At 36.6% G+C, this 16,325-nt stretch overlaps 1 protein-coding gene across 1 annotated transcript in view; it reads left to right on the plus strand.

Annotated features, from left to right (window-relative positions):
* Window positions 1-15,455, plus strand: part of SPATA6 (spermatogenesis associated 6) — a 158,077-nt gene extending 142,622 nt beyond the window's left edge. Inside the window, exons 12-13 of the mRNA XM_052636760.1 lie at window positions 1,876-1,967; window positions 15,275-15,455. Of these exons, the coding sequence (XP_052492720.1) occupies window positions 1,876-1,967; window positions 15,275-15,455 (273 nt within the window). The remainder of the gene's footprint in view (window positions 1-1,875; window positions 1,968-15,274) is intronic.
* Window positions 15,456-16,325: the final 870 nt, after the last annotated feature.

Here is a 16,325-nt window from a genome sequence, read left to right on the forward strand (position 1 = left end):
TTTGAGATTCAGATCTTGAAGACAGTTCTGTATTTTTTCATACAAAAACTTTTAAAATTCAGTCTACATTTTTATTACTTCTGGTCAAAAATTTTAACTGTATTGACAAAATTAAGGAATATTAATTTATGTTTATTTCTGGTATCATTTATTATATAATCTAGAAATGAGTAAACATTTTTTCTTTTATTTATTGCACTTTCTCTTGTAGTGTTTTTTGTAATCACTACTGGCAATAACATTTTCTATGATATTAATATAGTATATATTCTTCTTCATTGATTTATCAGACTGGACAAAAGTAAGCAACATCCATCTATATAGTATTTAAGAAAAAGATATATATATATATGATAACAAGGAAAAGTTGAAAATAAAAGTACAAATACTTATCATCCAAACACTAGCTATTTTAGCTACATTAAAAGTAAACCAAAAAATGTCAGGGGAAAAAGCATTAATAGAAATAAATGGAGTTAATTCCTAATGGTAAAGTGCTCAATTCACCTGGAAGTAATAATAATTCTAAATATAGGCTCACATTTTCTGTGATTTTCAAACTTGTTGTAGTACTTACTGCTTACATTATTTACTTACTCATCTGGCTGTATTGGGTCTAAGTTGCGGCACACAAAGTCTTTGTTGCATCATGCTGGATCTTGCCTCACACAGACTCTCTGGTTGTGATGTGTGGACTCCAGAGTGCCCAGGGCTTCAGTAGTTGTGGCCCGTAGGCTCTCCAGTTGTGACACGCAGGCTCCAGAGCACGTGGGCATCAGTTGCTGCAGAAAGTGGACTTTCAAGCTGTGGGGCATGAGCTCTGGAGCACGCTGCTTCAGCAGTTGTGGCACGTGGGCTTAGTTGCTCCATAGCATGTGGGATCTTAGTTCCCTGACCAGGGATCGAACCTGCATCCCCTGCACTGCAAAGTGGATTCTTAATCACTGGACCATCAGTGAAGTCCCTACTTTTTTTTAACTGAATGCTCCCTTCCCAATTAATTTCATGCCATTACCAAATTTTAAAAATCATTTTTCTTCATAATCTTTATTCAACGAATTTCTTGCATAAAATGAATGAATACCATATTAATACTAATCCTTATAACAGTCTATTTGTGCTTACTAGTTCCTTTACCGTCAGTTCTATTTCTGTTCCTATTTGACTACGGAATAAGGGTATTATTCAATAGTTTAGAAAGATATTTGATACTGAATTACATAAAATTAATATATGTAAGAGCATCACTACTGTGAATGACATAGTTTACCAAAAAAGCTATCTCTTTAGAATTCTTTTTCTTCTGCCTTTGAGTGGGTCTGTCAGGAGTAAAGAAGAGGCTGACCGGAGAGGGAGGAGCCATGTGTCTTGATTGCAACTACTTTGCTTTTGTTTTTACTTCTCATGGCTTGTTGCTGCATTTTGGCACATGAGTAATAAAGCTAAGTTACTTCTTTGGGGGATCATAGGTATGTCTAAATGCTTACATCTGCATAGTTTTCCCAAATACTTATTTTTCAGAGTGTAGGTATAATCTTTTTGGAGTCCACATAAAAATATGTGAACTATCACTTGCTGCACATTTTATTATGTATCTTGACACAGTATCCATTCCTAATCATTCACTGATGCAAGAAACATCTGTGTGCTAGTCTTTGATAAGCAGTGTAAGTGATACTATAACAGAAAAAATGCTATATTAGTTTTATTTAACAGAATAATAAATTCTCATTTACCTTTTTATTTCTTTCCCTAAGAAATTCAGCATTTAATTCAGTCTCTTGCATTGGGAGGGGGGGGGTCACAATTACCAAAGAAACATGGGTGTCATTTTAATTATAAAATAAATTAATGGAAATCTTTAAATTTTTTCAGGATGAGCGAGATCCAGAGAAAGAAGATGAACTGGAACTGAAAAGAGGTCTTTTATATAGAGACTCTGCCTATGACAGTGACCCAGAGTATAGGTATGAGCTTGACTAATGCAATGTACAGAGATCTGCTCATAGTTAATATCAAATAACCTTGTTTTTAATCTACTATTTTTCAATAGTATAGGAGAAATTCAGCTCTTCTAGCCTAAAATTCCAGAAATGTTGTAGTAATAATAAAACTTTTGCAAAATTATACTAACAAATCTCATGAAGACACTTGAAAACTCTGTGTTAATTGCCATTAAGTGTGGTGTTAAAAACTGAATGTGTAAATTTTGAGTTTATATAACTAAAATTTCTCAGTCTGTATGACTGATTGATGCTGTACCACTGATTACTATGTCTTCCACCTTCCTGAGTTTTCTGAACAAGTATAAGGAAAAAAGTTCCAGATAATGGAATATGTTTTATTGCTAACCAGGGATATGTACTGAAATCTCTGATCTTTACCGTGGTAGGCTCGTGTAAGCATTTCATAAACATGTGAGGACTTTTCCTTGTGTTTATTACACAGAGTATAAATGTAAACTCCCGTCCAAAGTTACTGCTTCCCAATCTTAGAGGAATACTCTACTTCCTTGTATTTTAAGTGAGTTTGAAGAAGAAGCAATCCAAACAGGAAAAGGAAGGTTCAAGAAAGTACATACCTTGGGAAGAATTTTTACCATTTATTATTGTTACTTAGACTTCTGTTCCCTAAATTATTGTCATATGGGTTAGCATTCCAATTTTGTGTTCTATATCCACATAATTAATTCTAATTTGGGTAAGAAGTGAGTAGGGTTGATAAAGGGTTGGTAAAGGGTCTGATTTTCAAAATTTTATATGCATGATATTGCTTCTAAAAATATAGATTTCTACTTTCTACTTCCATAGATTCTGGTTCCGTATATATAGGAGTGAGACCTAGAAATCAGCATTTTTAAAAATATTGTACATGATTCTAATGTAAGTAATATAAGGACCATATTTAGAAAAGCACTTGTTTCTATTTAAAGTTTGCCATAAACCTTAGTATTGGTTCTTTATCCAGTTCACAGGCAATGTTAATTTAGGTCACCTGAGACTGTTTTAGCACCTCTCCAGTGAGAGTTAAGCAGAGCATCAGGAAAGTTCTGCTGACACATTTTTAAAATTACATTATACTCCTTGCCTCTTCTCTTGGACCCTTAGAACATAATTGGAACAACAGGACAGAGTGGTTAATGCTTGAAGACATTTTATAACAGTGCCTTTGTTATTAGCTCCAGAAGGTACTGAACTGATCATGATATTATTTGTTTTATCCCCAAGTTATATAATAGGCCAAGAAGTCACTCCCATTCTACTTTCCATCTCAAAGATGAGGGAATCACACTCAAAGTAATTACCCACTTGCTTGCCTTAAGGCTTCTCTCAGCAGAAGTCAAAAGGGAGCTTGAGATCTTGGCCGAAATTACCCCTCTGCAGACATCCTCTGACAGGGGTCAAGGGGAAGTCCACATGGACCTCTGGAATGCCTGAGTGAGGATTACAGCAAATCCTCTCCTCCAAAAGCAACAAAACTGAATGGAATTATCCAAAAAAAAAGACTTAAGGACTCTGAAAATTGAGAAGCATTTATCAATAAAATCTACTGAAGTTCTATAAGAGCGTTAGGAGTCTATGTCATTTTCCTTGGAGCTCCAAGGCCCAGCTGGACCTCCAGATCCTTGGCACAATAGTTCTGGGGCAGTTATGCCAAAAGACAGGCAATTCCTCTTCCAGAGGGCACTGACTTTATATGGAACATAGTATAGGAAATGACATGTGTAGAGGGATTAATGGAAACAGTAATGATCCTACCGGCAAACAGTAAGAGAGTACTTGGGATCTTACTTACTGCTTAATGGACAGACGATAAAATTCCAGGGACAAGATAGCCACAGTTGTCCTTGATAAAGTTCTGTCTATCCCTGGTCGTCTAGAATATTATGCGTATGCATAGGCTGTAAATATGTTTAGGAGAGACTAGAGAGTGTATTAGGGAGCCACTAGTCCATGGGTGAATGTCAGACCTTGTGAAGGCAGAAAGCAAACTCCAGGGCAGTTTTGTCAACCAGATAAACGTTAAATATATTCCCTAAGCCACACATAGATATATTGGCAAAAAATGGAAACTTTATAGGGTTATTGATTCTGACCAGTCATTTGCTGGTCACTAAGCTATGCTTACCTGGGGCAACCTCTAGAAGGCCAGGCTTAAAAATGGAAACAGTAATTAAAAAAAAAAAAGAAAGGAACAAGAGACACCAGCAACTACAGCGTGCAAGGGAAACAGGCTCCATCGCATAGGTATAGACAAGTCACTAAACAAATAACAACAGCTGTAGGTAAGGAGACAGAATCCAGAGTTGCTGCAATTTTTATCTAAATTGTTGTTTTTGACAAAAGATTATGGGATATGCAAAGAAACAGTAAAGTGTGACCCATACACATGGAAAATGAATTATTAGAAACAGCTTGAGCTGGCCCCAAGGATGTAGCAGCTATGTTTAAAGAACTAAAGGGAAATATAATGGCAATCAAATAAAGAATATTCATAATGAGAAATTATTTTCTTTCATATTTTTTTTCCAGAAATATCTATGCCCAGGACTCAATCCTTTATCTTATGATCTAGATATTCATTGTGGTTATCAGAGTACTTGTTATTGCATTTCCCATGCTAACTGTCCTGTCTCTTCTGTCACCTTTGAATATGAAATTCACTTGAAAGAAATCTCTTATTAAGAAATTATTAAGTGACCTTTTACTTCTAATAATTTGGGATTTGAGAGCTGGATTGGGGAAAGAATTTACTACCATAAAGATAGTCCTTCTCAACTTTTGTACTGCCTGTCTTTCAGGAAATTTTAGACATTTGCTATTGTACCATTACCAATTACCAGGGTCCTGAGATGCTCTTTCTCTTTTTAATACCTTCTGTATATATTTCAAATTTCTTCAGTTTTCAGGATGTTGAAAATTCTCTACATTGTTGTATAATTCTAGCATCACTATCGAGTTTGAGAATTAGTCCTAACTAAAGATCAGGCAAGGGGTGATACTTTATGATGGGAGTTGGCTGCAGAAATAGAGAAGAGTATAAAAATAATTTTAATTTCATGTTTAGAACATGAGATGGCCATTTATAGCTATTGCCCTGAATTTTTAGCTAGGTTGTCGTTTTATGGAACTGGCTATTTATATAAACTGTTTTCTATTTACTTGTGCATATTTCTCAGGTTACTAACAGTAGGAATATGCTCAACATAAATGTTATAATTATTAAATTATTTATAACATAATCTCAAAGTGACTAGTTTAAACTTTTACTATATGTTTTTGAATAACACAGATTGAATGTAGTTTTAATCTCCTACCATTGCTCACTATCCAGTTAACGTGATGAATTTACCAAGGTGTAACACATAGCCAAAAAGCTGTCTTTGGTCCTAGTAAATGGGAAAATAATCGAAATAATATATAGACTTAAAGTCCCTTGAACAAGAATAAACTTTCCGTTTTAAGTGAGAAAAATGTTGCTTAATTCTGATTTGAGTTCTTTGGATTTTGTGTGACCTGGTATATTATGATGTTTCAGATAATTTGTGCCTTGGTTCTGTTATACTATGATATAGAGAATAACCAATGCCATCTTGTTTATCTAGTGAATGTCTATCCATTCTTTAAGACTAAGCTCAAGTTATTCCATCTCCTGAGATACCTTTTATGACCTCAGCAGTTCAGTTCAGTTCAGTTGCTCAGTCGTGTCTGACTCTTTGCGACTCCATGAACCGCAGCATGCCAGGCCTCCCTGTCCATCACCAACTCCCGGAGTTTACCCAAACCCATATCCATTGAGTCGGTGATGCCATCTAACCATCTCATCCTCTGTCATCCCCTTCTCCTCCTGCCTTCAATCTTTCCCAACAGCAGGGTCTTTTCAAATGAGTCAGCTCTTCGCATCAGGTGGCCAAAGTATTGGAGTTTCAGCTTCAACATCAGTCCTTCCAGTGAACACCCAGGACTGAGTTCCTTTAGGATGGACTGGTTGGATCTCCTTAGACTGTCGTTTTTTCCTGTATCCTACCATTTCCTCTCACATATATATTTTCAATTGGCAGTATTTATCTCATGATTGTTTTGTTCTGTGTCTGTCTTGCCTCCTCGTGTTAAGCATAGGCACCAATGTTTTGCCTACCTTTGTTTTTGTCTGTGTATCAAGGACTCTGATGTGTACTAGGAGCTCAGTTTTTTTTCTTTAAGTTCAGATATTAAAATTAAGCCCTTTATTAATAATGATCAATTGCATTTGTTGAAGCTTTAAGACATTACTTAAGAAAACACATTTTATGGTTGTGATGTTTAGTAACGTCTCTAGATAAGGAATCAACAGTGGAATTTATGATGATGAAAGCTATCAGAGCTTATTTCTTATCAGTGGCTCATTTCTACACATCCAAGAAAGGAAAGTAAGTGACCTGTAAGTAACCAGCCTTGAGTAAATTCATTTGAATAAACTTCTATTAATGTTTACTATATAGTTTATGTGAATAGTAAAAGAAGTTAAACAACATCTAATTTTTTCCCTAACGTTTCACATTTCTATAGAAAAGCCAATAATTTACTGTAGTTCCTAGATGAGTAGTATCATAAATACCCAATTTATGATCTAACAATCATAAATTGTTAGAAATCCAAATTCTTGGACCCCACCTCAGATATATTCAGTTAGTTATTCTGGGTGTGAAGCTCAATAATCTGAGTTGTAAAAAGCCCTTCAGATGACTCTGATGTGTGTTAAATTTTGAGAACTACTGCTACAATTTATCAAGAAATCTTGATGTCTTTTTTTTTTTCCAAAAAATTCCAAGGCAATTCTGATATGTATATGGATTTTAAAAAGTGATTACAGGTTTTTCTATTAAATGGTAGTTTTGGTGATATAGAATTCTATAATTTTTCTGTTGACCAATCATGATACAGTAGTATTAAGTGTGTAATAGTTAATCACAATAGTGAAAGATGTTTATCAGTTTTCACACTCAATAGCCAGACACAAAATAAAAGATACTTACAATTGCAAGTCATAATGGGAACATGATTAACCTAACAATATAAAATAACTGCATACAATTTAGGGGGTCAAGTAGAGTAATGTAAGTGGAAGTGCATACATGCACATGTTTTCGTCTGCTCAGCCAATCTGTGTCTTTTGGGTGCATTTAATCCATTTACATTTAAAGTAATTACATCTTACCTTAAGGTAATCCTATTACCGTTTTCTTAATTGTTTGGAGCTTATTTTCTTTAGGTAGGGCTTTTCCTTCTCTTGTTTTCTGCTGAGAGTTCCTTTAGCATTTGTTGTAAAGCTGGTTTGGTGGTGCAATTCTCTTAGCTTTTGCTTGTCTGTAAAACTTTTGATTTCTCCATCAAATCTGAAGGAGAGTCTTGCTGAGTAGAGTATTCTTGGTTGTACATTCTTCCCTTTCATCACTTTAAATATGTCGTGCTGTTCCCTTCTGTCTTGTAAAGTTTCTGTTGAGAAATCAGCCTGATCAGAGTTCCCTTGTATGTTTTTTTGTTGTTTTTCCCCTGTTGCTTTAATATTTTATCTCTGTCTTTAATTTTTGTCAGTTTGATTGTTATGTGTCTCCATGTATTCCTCCTTGGGTTTATCCTGCCTGGAACTCTGTGTGCTTCTAAGACTTGGTTGATTATTTCCTTTTCATGTTAGGGAAGTTTTCAGCTATTATGTCTTCAAATATTTTCTCAGGTCCTTTCTCTCTCTTGTCCTCCTGGGATCCCTATAATGTGAATGTTCATGTGATAATGTTGTTCTAGAGGTCTTTTAGGCTGTCTTCTTTTATTTTCATCCTTTTTACTATATTCTGTTCGTGGCAGTGGTTTCCACCATTCTGTCCGTCAGGTCATTTATCCATGCTTCAGTTATTCTGCTATGGATTCCTTCTAGTGTGCTGTTCATCTCTGGTTTGTTTGTTCTTTAGTTCTTGTAGGTCTGTGGTAGACATTTCTTGCATCATCTCTGTCTTTACCTCCATTCTTTTTCCAAGACCCTGAATCATATTCACTATCATTATTCTGAATTCTTTATCTGAAAGGTTGCCTATCTCCACTTCATTTGTTTTTCTGGGATTTTATCTTGTCGCTTCATCTGGGATGTAACTTTCTGCTTTTTCATACTGATTAACTTTCTGTAACATTGTTTTGTTTTACTCCCTGTGGGATTGTGGTTCTTGCTTCTTCTGTCTGCTCTCTGATGACAGAGGCTAAGAGGCTTGTGTAAGCTTCTTGATGAGAAGGACTGTAGTGGGAAAAACTGGGTCTTGCCCTGGTGGGCAGGGCCTTGCTCAGTAAATCTTTGATCTGATTATCTGCTGATGGGAAGGGTTTGCTCCCTCCCTGGCAGCTTTTTGGCCTGAGGTGACCCATCCCTGGGAGTTAAGGGTGACTTCCAAAATGGGGCTTTCCCAGACAGCTGCTACCAGTCCCCCCATCCCTGTGGTGGGCCCCTGCTGACCCACACCCCCACAGGAGACCCTCCAACACTAGCAGGTAGTTTTGGTTCCGTTTCCTACAGAATCACTGCTCCTTTCCTCTGAGTCTTGGTGGACACAAGGTTTTGTTTGTGCCCTCCAAGACTGGAGTCTCTGTTTCCCCCAGCCCTGTAGAAGTCTTATAATCAGATCCCTCTGGCCTTCAAGGTCGGATTCCCTGGGGATTCCCAGTCCCTTTGTCAAGTGCCCAGACTGGGAAGCCTGATGTGGGATTCCAAACATTCACAGCAGTGGGAGAACTTCTTTGGTACTGTTGGTCTCCAGTTTGTGAGTCCCCCACCCAGTAGGTATGGAACTTGATTTTATTGTAATTGTGCCTCTCCATCTCAGTGCAGCTTCTTCTTTGCCTTTGGACATGGGGTATCTGTTTTGGTAGGTTCCAGGGTCCTCCTGTGGATGGTTGTTCAATATAGTTGTGATTTTGGTGCTCTTGCTGGAGGAGATGAGCACATGTCTTTCTATTCCAGCATCTTGAACCAGAAGTCTCTTGATGGCTTTAATGATATTGTATGACATTTTATTTTCTGTTGTATCTTTAAAGATGCAAAAGCTTTCACGATTTTACTACCTCATATTAAAGCCTCTCCCTATCATCTATGCTGATCTCCACGATTTTGAATCTTTCCTTCCTACATTTGTTACTTACATCTATCCATACATCCATTCCTTACTTACATCTATCCATACATCCATCATCCATCCATCCAGTATATTTAGTTCAGTTACTCATTTGTGTCTGACTCTTTGTGACCCCTTGGACTGCAGCATGCCAGGCTTCCCTGTCTATCACCAATTGCTGGAGCTTGCTCAAACTCATGTCCATTGAGTCGGTGATGCCATCTAACCATCTCATCCTCTGTCATCCCCTTCTTCTGTCTTCAGTCTTGCCCAGCATCAGGTTCTTTTCCAATGAGTCTGTTCTTCACAACAGGTTTCAGCTTCAACATCAGTCCTTCCAATGAATATTCAGGACAGATTTCCTTTAGAATTGACTGGTTTGATCTCCTTGCAGTCCAAGGGACTCTCAAGACTCTTCTTCAGCACCACAGTTTAAAAGCACCAAAACTTTGGCTCTCAGCTTTCTTTATGGTCCAACTCTCACCTCCATACATGACTATTGGAAAAAACCGTAACTTTGACTACATGGATCTTTGTCAATAAAGTAATGTCTCTGCTTTTTAATATGCTATTTAGGTTGGTTATAGCTTTTCTTCCAAGGAGCAAGCATCTTTTAATTTCATGGCAGCAGTCACCATCTGCAGTGACTTTGGAGTCCAAGAAAATAAAGTCTCTCACTGTTTACATCATTTCCTCATCTATTTGTCATGAAATAATGGAATCGGATGTCATGATCTTAGTTTTCTGAATATTGAGTTTTCAGCCAGCTTTTTCACTCTCCTCTTTCACTTTCATCAAGAGGCTCTTTAGTTGCTGTTCGCTTTCTGCCATAAGGGTGGTGTCATCTGCATATCTGAGGTTATTGCTATTTCTCCAGGCAATCTTGATTCCAGCTTGTGCTTCATCTAGCCCAGCGTTTCACATGATGTACTCTGCATATAAATTAAATAATCAGGGTGGCAACATACAGCCTTGATATACTCCTTTCGCAATTTGTAACCAGTCCACTGCTCCATGTCCAGTTCTAACTGTTGCTTCTTGACCTGCGTACAGATTTCTCAGGAGGCAGGTAAGATGGTCTGGTATTCCCATCTCTTGAAGAATTTTCCACACTTTGTTGTAATCCACACAGTCAAAGGCTCTGGCTTAGTCAATAAAGCAGAAATAGATGTTTTTCTGGAACTCTCTTGCTTTTTCGATGACCCAGCAGATATTTGCGATTTGATCTCTGGTTCCTCTGCCTTTCCTAAATCTAGCTTGAACATCTGGAAGTTCTTGATTCACATACTGCTGAAACCTGGCTTGGAGAATTTTGAGCATTATTTTGCTAGCATGTGAGATGAGTGCAGTTGTGCCATAGAACAACTGGAACATTCTTTGGCATTGCCTTTCTTTGGGATTGGAATGAAAACCTACCTTTTCCAGTCCTGTGGCCACTGCTGAGTTTTCCAAAATTACTGACCTATTGAGTGCAACACTTTAACAGCATTTTGAAATAGTTCAACTCGATTTCCATCACCTCCATGAGCTTTGTTCATAGTGATGCTTCCTAAGGCCCACTTGACTTAGTATTCCAGGATGTCTGGCTTTAGGTGAGTGATCATACCACAGTGATTGTCTGGGTCATGAAGATCTTTTTTTATAGTTCTTTTGTGTATTTTTGCCACCTCTTCTTAATATATGTCATTTGTGTGCCATATATCTTACCCTCTGACCTTTTTTTCATGTATGTCACTTTATAGATATGTTATCTGAATACTGTGTGAAGTAGTGTGTACTTGGTCTTTAGAAAACACTGTCAGGGTTTCAAGTGAGTTCCTCCTTTTCTGAGCATAAAACCTAGTCATGCCCTTTGTGTCCTAGGACATGTTAAGCTGCCTAAGACCTTTCTCTTCTCTAAATATAGGCAAGGCTTTAAAAATGTATAATTTATATCTTAACAACATTTAAATTTTGAAAGTGCTTAGTTTGCAGATATTATCCTAGTCTCTTTTCTTTTTTGTGTGTGTTTTTTTTCTTTATAGCATTGTCATAATTAAATAGAGAGCTCCCTATTGAAGTAGCAAGAGAAAACTGCTAAAAATATATATCTATGCTGCATATAATAAAATAGCAATTTTATCCTGCTTTGAAGATAACCATTTTATGTTACATAGCACTGATGCCATGTTTTGTAGAGTAGGAACTTTGAGTGCTTTGAATGAATGAATGCTGGAGATACTCTAGGTAAAATACAGAAGTATGGTCTTTAAAAGCCTATTACTATAATAAGATGTTTTAGTGTTGCTTACCCATTTTAAGCTTATTAATGTTCTCAGTAATGGAAAATTAGAATTGACTCAATATGTTCACAATCTATTAGTTAGATAGTCAGCGCTTCTATGTCTAAAAGTAAATGTTGCTTTTAGGATTCTGCTGTTCTTTGTTTGCACCTATCCATGGACTGTATTAGGACCTGTTTTGCAAACTTCTCTGTTTTGCAATTCACACTTACAGGATGAGCCAATTCCCAATTCTTTCCAGACAACCACAATACTGTCTACTAAAGTGAGAGTTTTACAATTAAAAAAAAAATATCTCCCTGTCAAAATCGCAAGATTTTTTTTCTTTTCTTTTTTTTTAAAATATAAATTTACTTATTTTAATTAGAGGTTAATTACTTTACAATATTGTATTGGTTTTGCCATACATCAGCATGAATCCACCACAGGTATACACGTGTTCCCCATCCTGAACCCCCCTCCCTCCTCCCTCCCCATACCATCCCTCTGGATCATCTCAGTGCACCAGCCCCAAGCATCCAGTATCATGCATCGAACCTGCAAGATTTTTAAAGTGTTAGGATGTCTATTTTGACCACTTCAGCTCTTTTTTTACAGGAACTTTCCAGGTTCACAGTTGCTTCTAAAAAGGTTACTGGACTTTATTTATTCATTGCATGCCATTGAGATGGCATTGATATTTTAAAGCAGCTTTGTGATATGAAAAAAAAAGTATTATCTAATAATACCAAAGTAGTAGCAAATCTATGCCTGATGGCATTAAATATAATAATTTATTATAGAGATTAGGAATTTGATTTACAATATCAGAAAAACCTACACAATGATTTTCAAAGTTAACATCCCTACTATTGCTTACTTTTCTGAGATTTGGGTAGTGGCTTAATAGAAATTCAAATTTATGTTGAGTAGGTTTATTGTGGTAGAACTAGCCTGGCAAAATACAGAGTTCAGAAAAGGACATTATTATGTAGTAAAGTTGATGACTATGGACAACAGGGAGATAAAGTACAGATCTGTGCTTTGTGAATATTAATTAGTGCATGACTTGATGTAAAACAAAACACAGCAACAAATAAAGCAAATACAATCAAATGAACAAAAGACAACATACAGGGACTCCTAAAGTATTATGAGGGCTTTCCAATGTGGAGAATTCTTAAAGAGATGGGAATACCAGACCACCTTCCCTACCTCCTGAGGAATCTGTATGCAGGTCAAGAAAAGCAGCATTTAGAACTGGACAAGGAACAATGGTTCCAAATTGGGAAAAGAGTACGTCAAGGCTGTATATTGTTACTCTGCTTGTTTAACTTCTATGTGGAATACATCGTGTGAAATGCCAGGCTGGATGAAGCACAAGCTGGAATCAAGATTGCCTGGAGAAATATCAGTAACCTCAGATATGCAGATGACCCCACCCTTATGGCAGAAAGCGAACAGCAACTGAAGAGCCTCTTGATGAAAGTGAAAGAGGAGAGTGAAAAAGCTGGCTGAAAACTCAACATTCAGAAAACTAAGATCATGGCATCTGGTCCCATCACTTCACAGCAAATAGATGGGGAAACAATGGAAACAGTGAGAGACTTTATTTTCTTGGACTCCAAAATCACTGCAGATGGTGACCACTGCCATGAAATTAAAAGACGCTTGCTCCTTGGAAGAAAAGCTATGACAAACCTAGACAGCGTATTGAAAAGCAGACATTACTTTGCCGACAAAGGTCCAGCTAGTCAAAGCTGTGGTTGTTCCAGTAGTCATGTAAGGATGTGAGAGTTGGACCATTAAGAAGGCTGAATGCTGAAGAATTGATGCGTTTGAACTGTGGTGTTGAAGAAGAGTCTTAAGAGTCCCTTGGACTGCAAGATCAAACCAGTCAATCCTAAAGGAAATCTGTCCTGAATATTCATTGGAAGGACAGATGCTAAAGCTGAAACCAATACTTTGGGCCCCTGATGCTAAGAACTGACTCCTTGGAAAAGATTGAAGGCAGGAGCAGAAGGGACCGACAGAGGACCAACTTGATGGACATGAGTTTTTGAGCAAGCTCCGGGAGTTGGTGATGGACAGGGAAGCCTGGCATGCTGCAGTCCATGGGGTTGCAAAGAGTCAGACACAACTGAGCAACTGAACAGAACTGAAAGTAGTATGAGGGAACAGAGGCAAATGTGGGGGCTTAGACTTGTAGAATATTTGCAGAAGTACAGAGTATATGCAGAAATGTATGTGATTTCTTTATCATTTGACTCAAAATGTCCAAAAAACTGTTTTGAGTGACTGTTTTTAGGCAGGAGTTTGGATTGTGAGAAACTGTATGAAAGAACTTGTATTCATTTGGTTAGACCATTTCTGAAGCAAAGCTAATGAAAGAAAGGTGGAAACTATATAAAAGCAATAGCATTTGAGACTTGGCTAAGGCCTTTTGAAATATTTTAAAGATTATACTAACATTATTAGAAATTGTATTAATTACCTCTCTGAAACTGAATGGACAAAGTAAAAGTAAGGTTAATCATGTCATCATTTTCAAAATTTTCCAATGTGAAAGAGGTGGTACCAGGTGTAAAGAAAGTTTGATAGAATCTAGTAAGATTGCTGGAATATATGAGGTAGAATCCCATTTTAGCAAAGCCATCAGGAGATAGAGACACCTCTTAACACAATTTACAGAAGTAAATTTTTTTAATGCTATTATAAAATATGTCAACTGTAACAGAAGTATATACTTAAGACTTGTATGTCCTAAATAGCAACAGCAATAAAAGTAGTGCCCATTTACTTATCATCCAACTTAAGAAGTAGAACATAACCTCATGCCCCTAACAAGTTGCACCTCTTTCCATAGAAATAACTGCTACTGTTACTTTTCTGATAACCCTTCTCTTTTTTCTTTATAGTTACACCACACATGTATCTACCCTTAAGCAATGAATTATTTAATTTTCCTTGTTTTAAACTATTCTACATAAATGTAATTTTAACTGTTTATTGTTTGAATTTTTCTTTTTTCCACTGAATTGATTTTTCAGTTTCATTTATGTTGATGCATGTAGCCGTAGAGCTTTAATTTTCCCTGCTGCATATTATACCACTGTATGCACTCACCACAGCTCAATTTTTTGTTCTAACATAAATGGATATTTAGATTGCTTGCTGTTCTTAGTTCTATTATGAAGTGTGTGATTATGAACATGTTGGCACATATCTTCTGGTACACACATGCAAGAATTTTTCCGGGATCCTTAGGAGCCAGGGGGTTGGCTAGAGTTGTGTATGTAACCTTACTGAGTCATGCCAAATGGTTTTGCAAAGTGTGTAAGTGTTCTCATTATTTTACATCCTCATCGACACTGTGTCAGGCTCTAAGGATGATAACACAGGCACTTTGTGCCTTTTTTCATGACCACCTTTATTGTGTTCATGTGGCAGATTGACTCCAGGTGAAACAGCAAATTCTTTTCACAGATATCCAGCTTCAAGAGTTCCTGTTTCACAATTCACAAGTACTGTAAAATCATGAGACTGATAAGTCAGGGAAGAAATTGTTTGTTTTCTGTGGATTGAGATTTCAAATAGATGAATTAAATGTTTGTCACATTTAATAGCAAGGACATAGAGTTTTACATGGCACATCTAACATGCCTGAGAGGTCTTATCTATAATAAGTACTTGATTTATTGAAGTGGGTTCATTATTTGTTTAAAAAATAAACGTAGCCTTTTAAAAAGTCAGTATTTCATTTCTAACAAATAAAAAAGTGTTATCAAGCCTATAAAGTACTTAGTAAATATTTAATTTACATATCCCACCTCTCATTTTGCTTCATTATTGTTTTAATCTTTTATATCCTTTTCTATAGCTCATTTCAACGGCCACGTGGCACTCTCCATTTGGATGATGGTGAATACTGGTCCAACAGGGCAGCCTCTTATAAAGGAAAATCCCACCGACCCATCTTTGAGAACAGCATGGACAAGATATACAGGAACTTATACAAAAAGGCCTGTAGTTCTGTTTCTCATACACAGGAAAGCTTCTGAGATCAGCCGCGATAAAACTGTATGAGTGTCCTTGTCAACTTCTCAATGAAAACGTTTGATGTGATCAATACCTGTATTCTTTTATTTTTGTTAATCAGGTGGTTCTAACTGAGCACAATAGTTAGACTTGAATAAGTTTATTTCAAATGATAAAGGATCATGGGCAAGCCTTCTTTTTCCAATCACAGTAGAGAGTGCTGTATTCTCACAGTTCTGCAACACAGTCAAAACCTCCATTCTGATTATGAGAAGGCTGTCCTGTCACATCTCTTTCATGTCACCAGCTACAAATCCAAGAACTTATTCTCTCTAAAAATGCTCTTCTGCCTTCATCACCTTGTAATTTTCTTTCCATTTGCTTGACTGGTTATCTTGTCTGACTAAGATTATTTTCATTATTAACTCTCGTTTCTTGGTCATGGGCAAAAAAAATATACAGAGATGAATTTCCCAGAAGTTTAAACTCTATTTTAACTAGTATTTTCTACTGTTTGCTCCCTAAGAAAAGGCTATTAATATGTCTTAGCTCCTAAGATATAGCTTTCTTTTTAAAGTTTCTATAATCCTTTACTCCCTCTTCTCTAAAAGAGCTAGCTAAGTTACCTAAAGTGCCAAACAGTTAGTGAGAAATAGGAATGGCCAAATGTGACCCCAGATGTGAATAACTGATATTTAAAGATAGATTTTTTTTTTGCATTGTTTTTTTCTAGAGTCAAAACTTTTGGTGGAACCAGAATCAGAAAATAGCCTTTGTTAAAAAGCTTGTAGAAACTCAGAAAGAATAAGGGATTTATATTGTAATTTAACCTCTTTAGAGTAGTCATAGGTATCAAATAGCCCATGAAAGTAGCAACCTTACTTTAAAAAAAA

Source organism: Budorcas taxicolor, chromosome 3 (genome assembly GCF_023091745.1).
Source record: "Budorcas taxicolor isolate Tak-1 chromosome 3, Takin1.1, whole genome shotgun sequence".
Classification (NCBI taxonomy): domain Eukaryota; kingdom Metazoa; phylum Chordata; class Mammalia; order Artiodactyla; family Bovidae; genus Budorcas; species Budorcas taxicolor.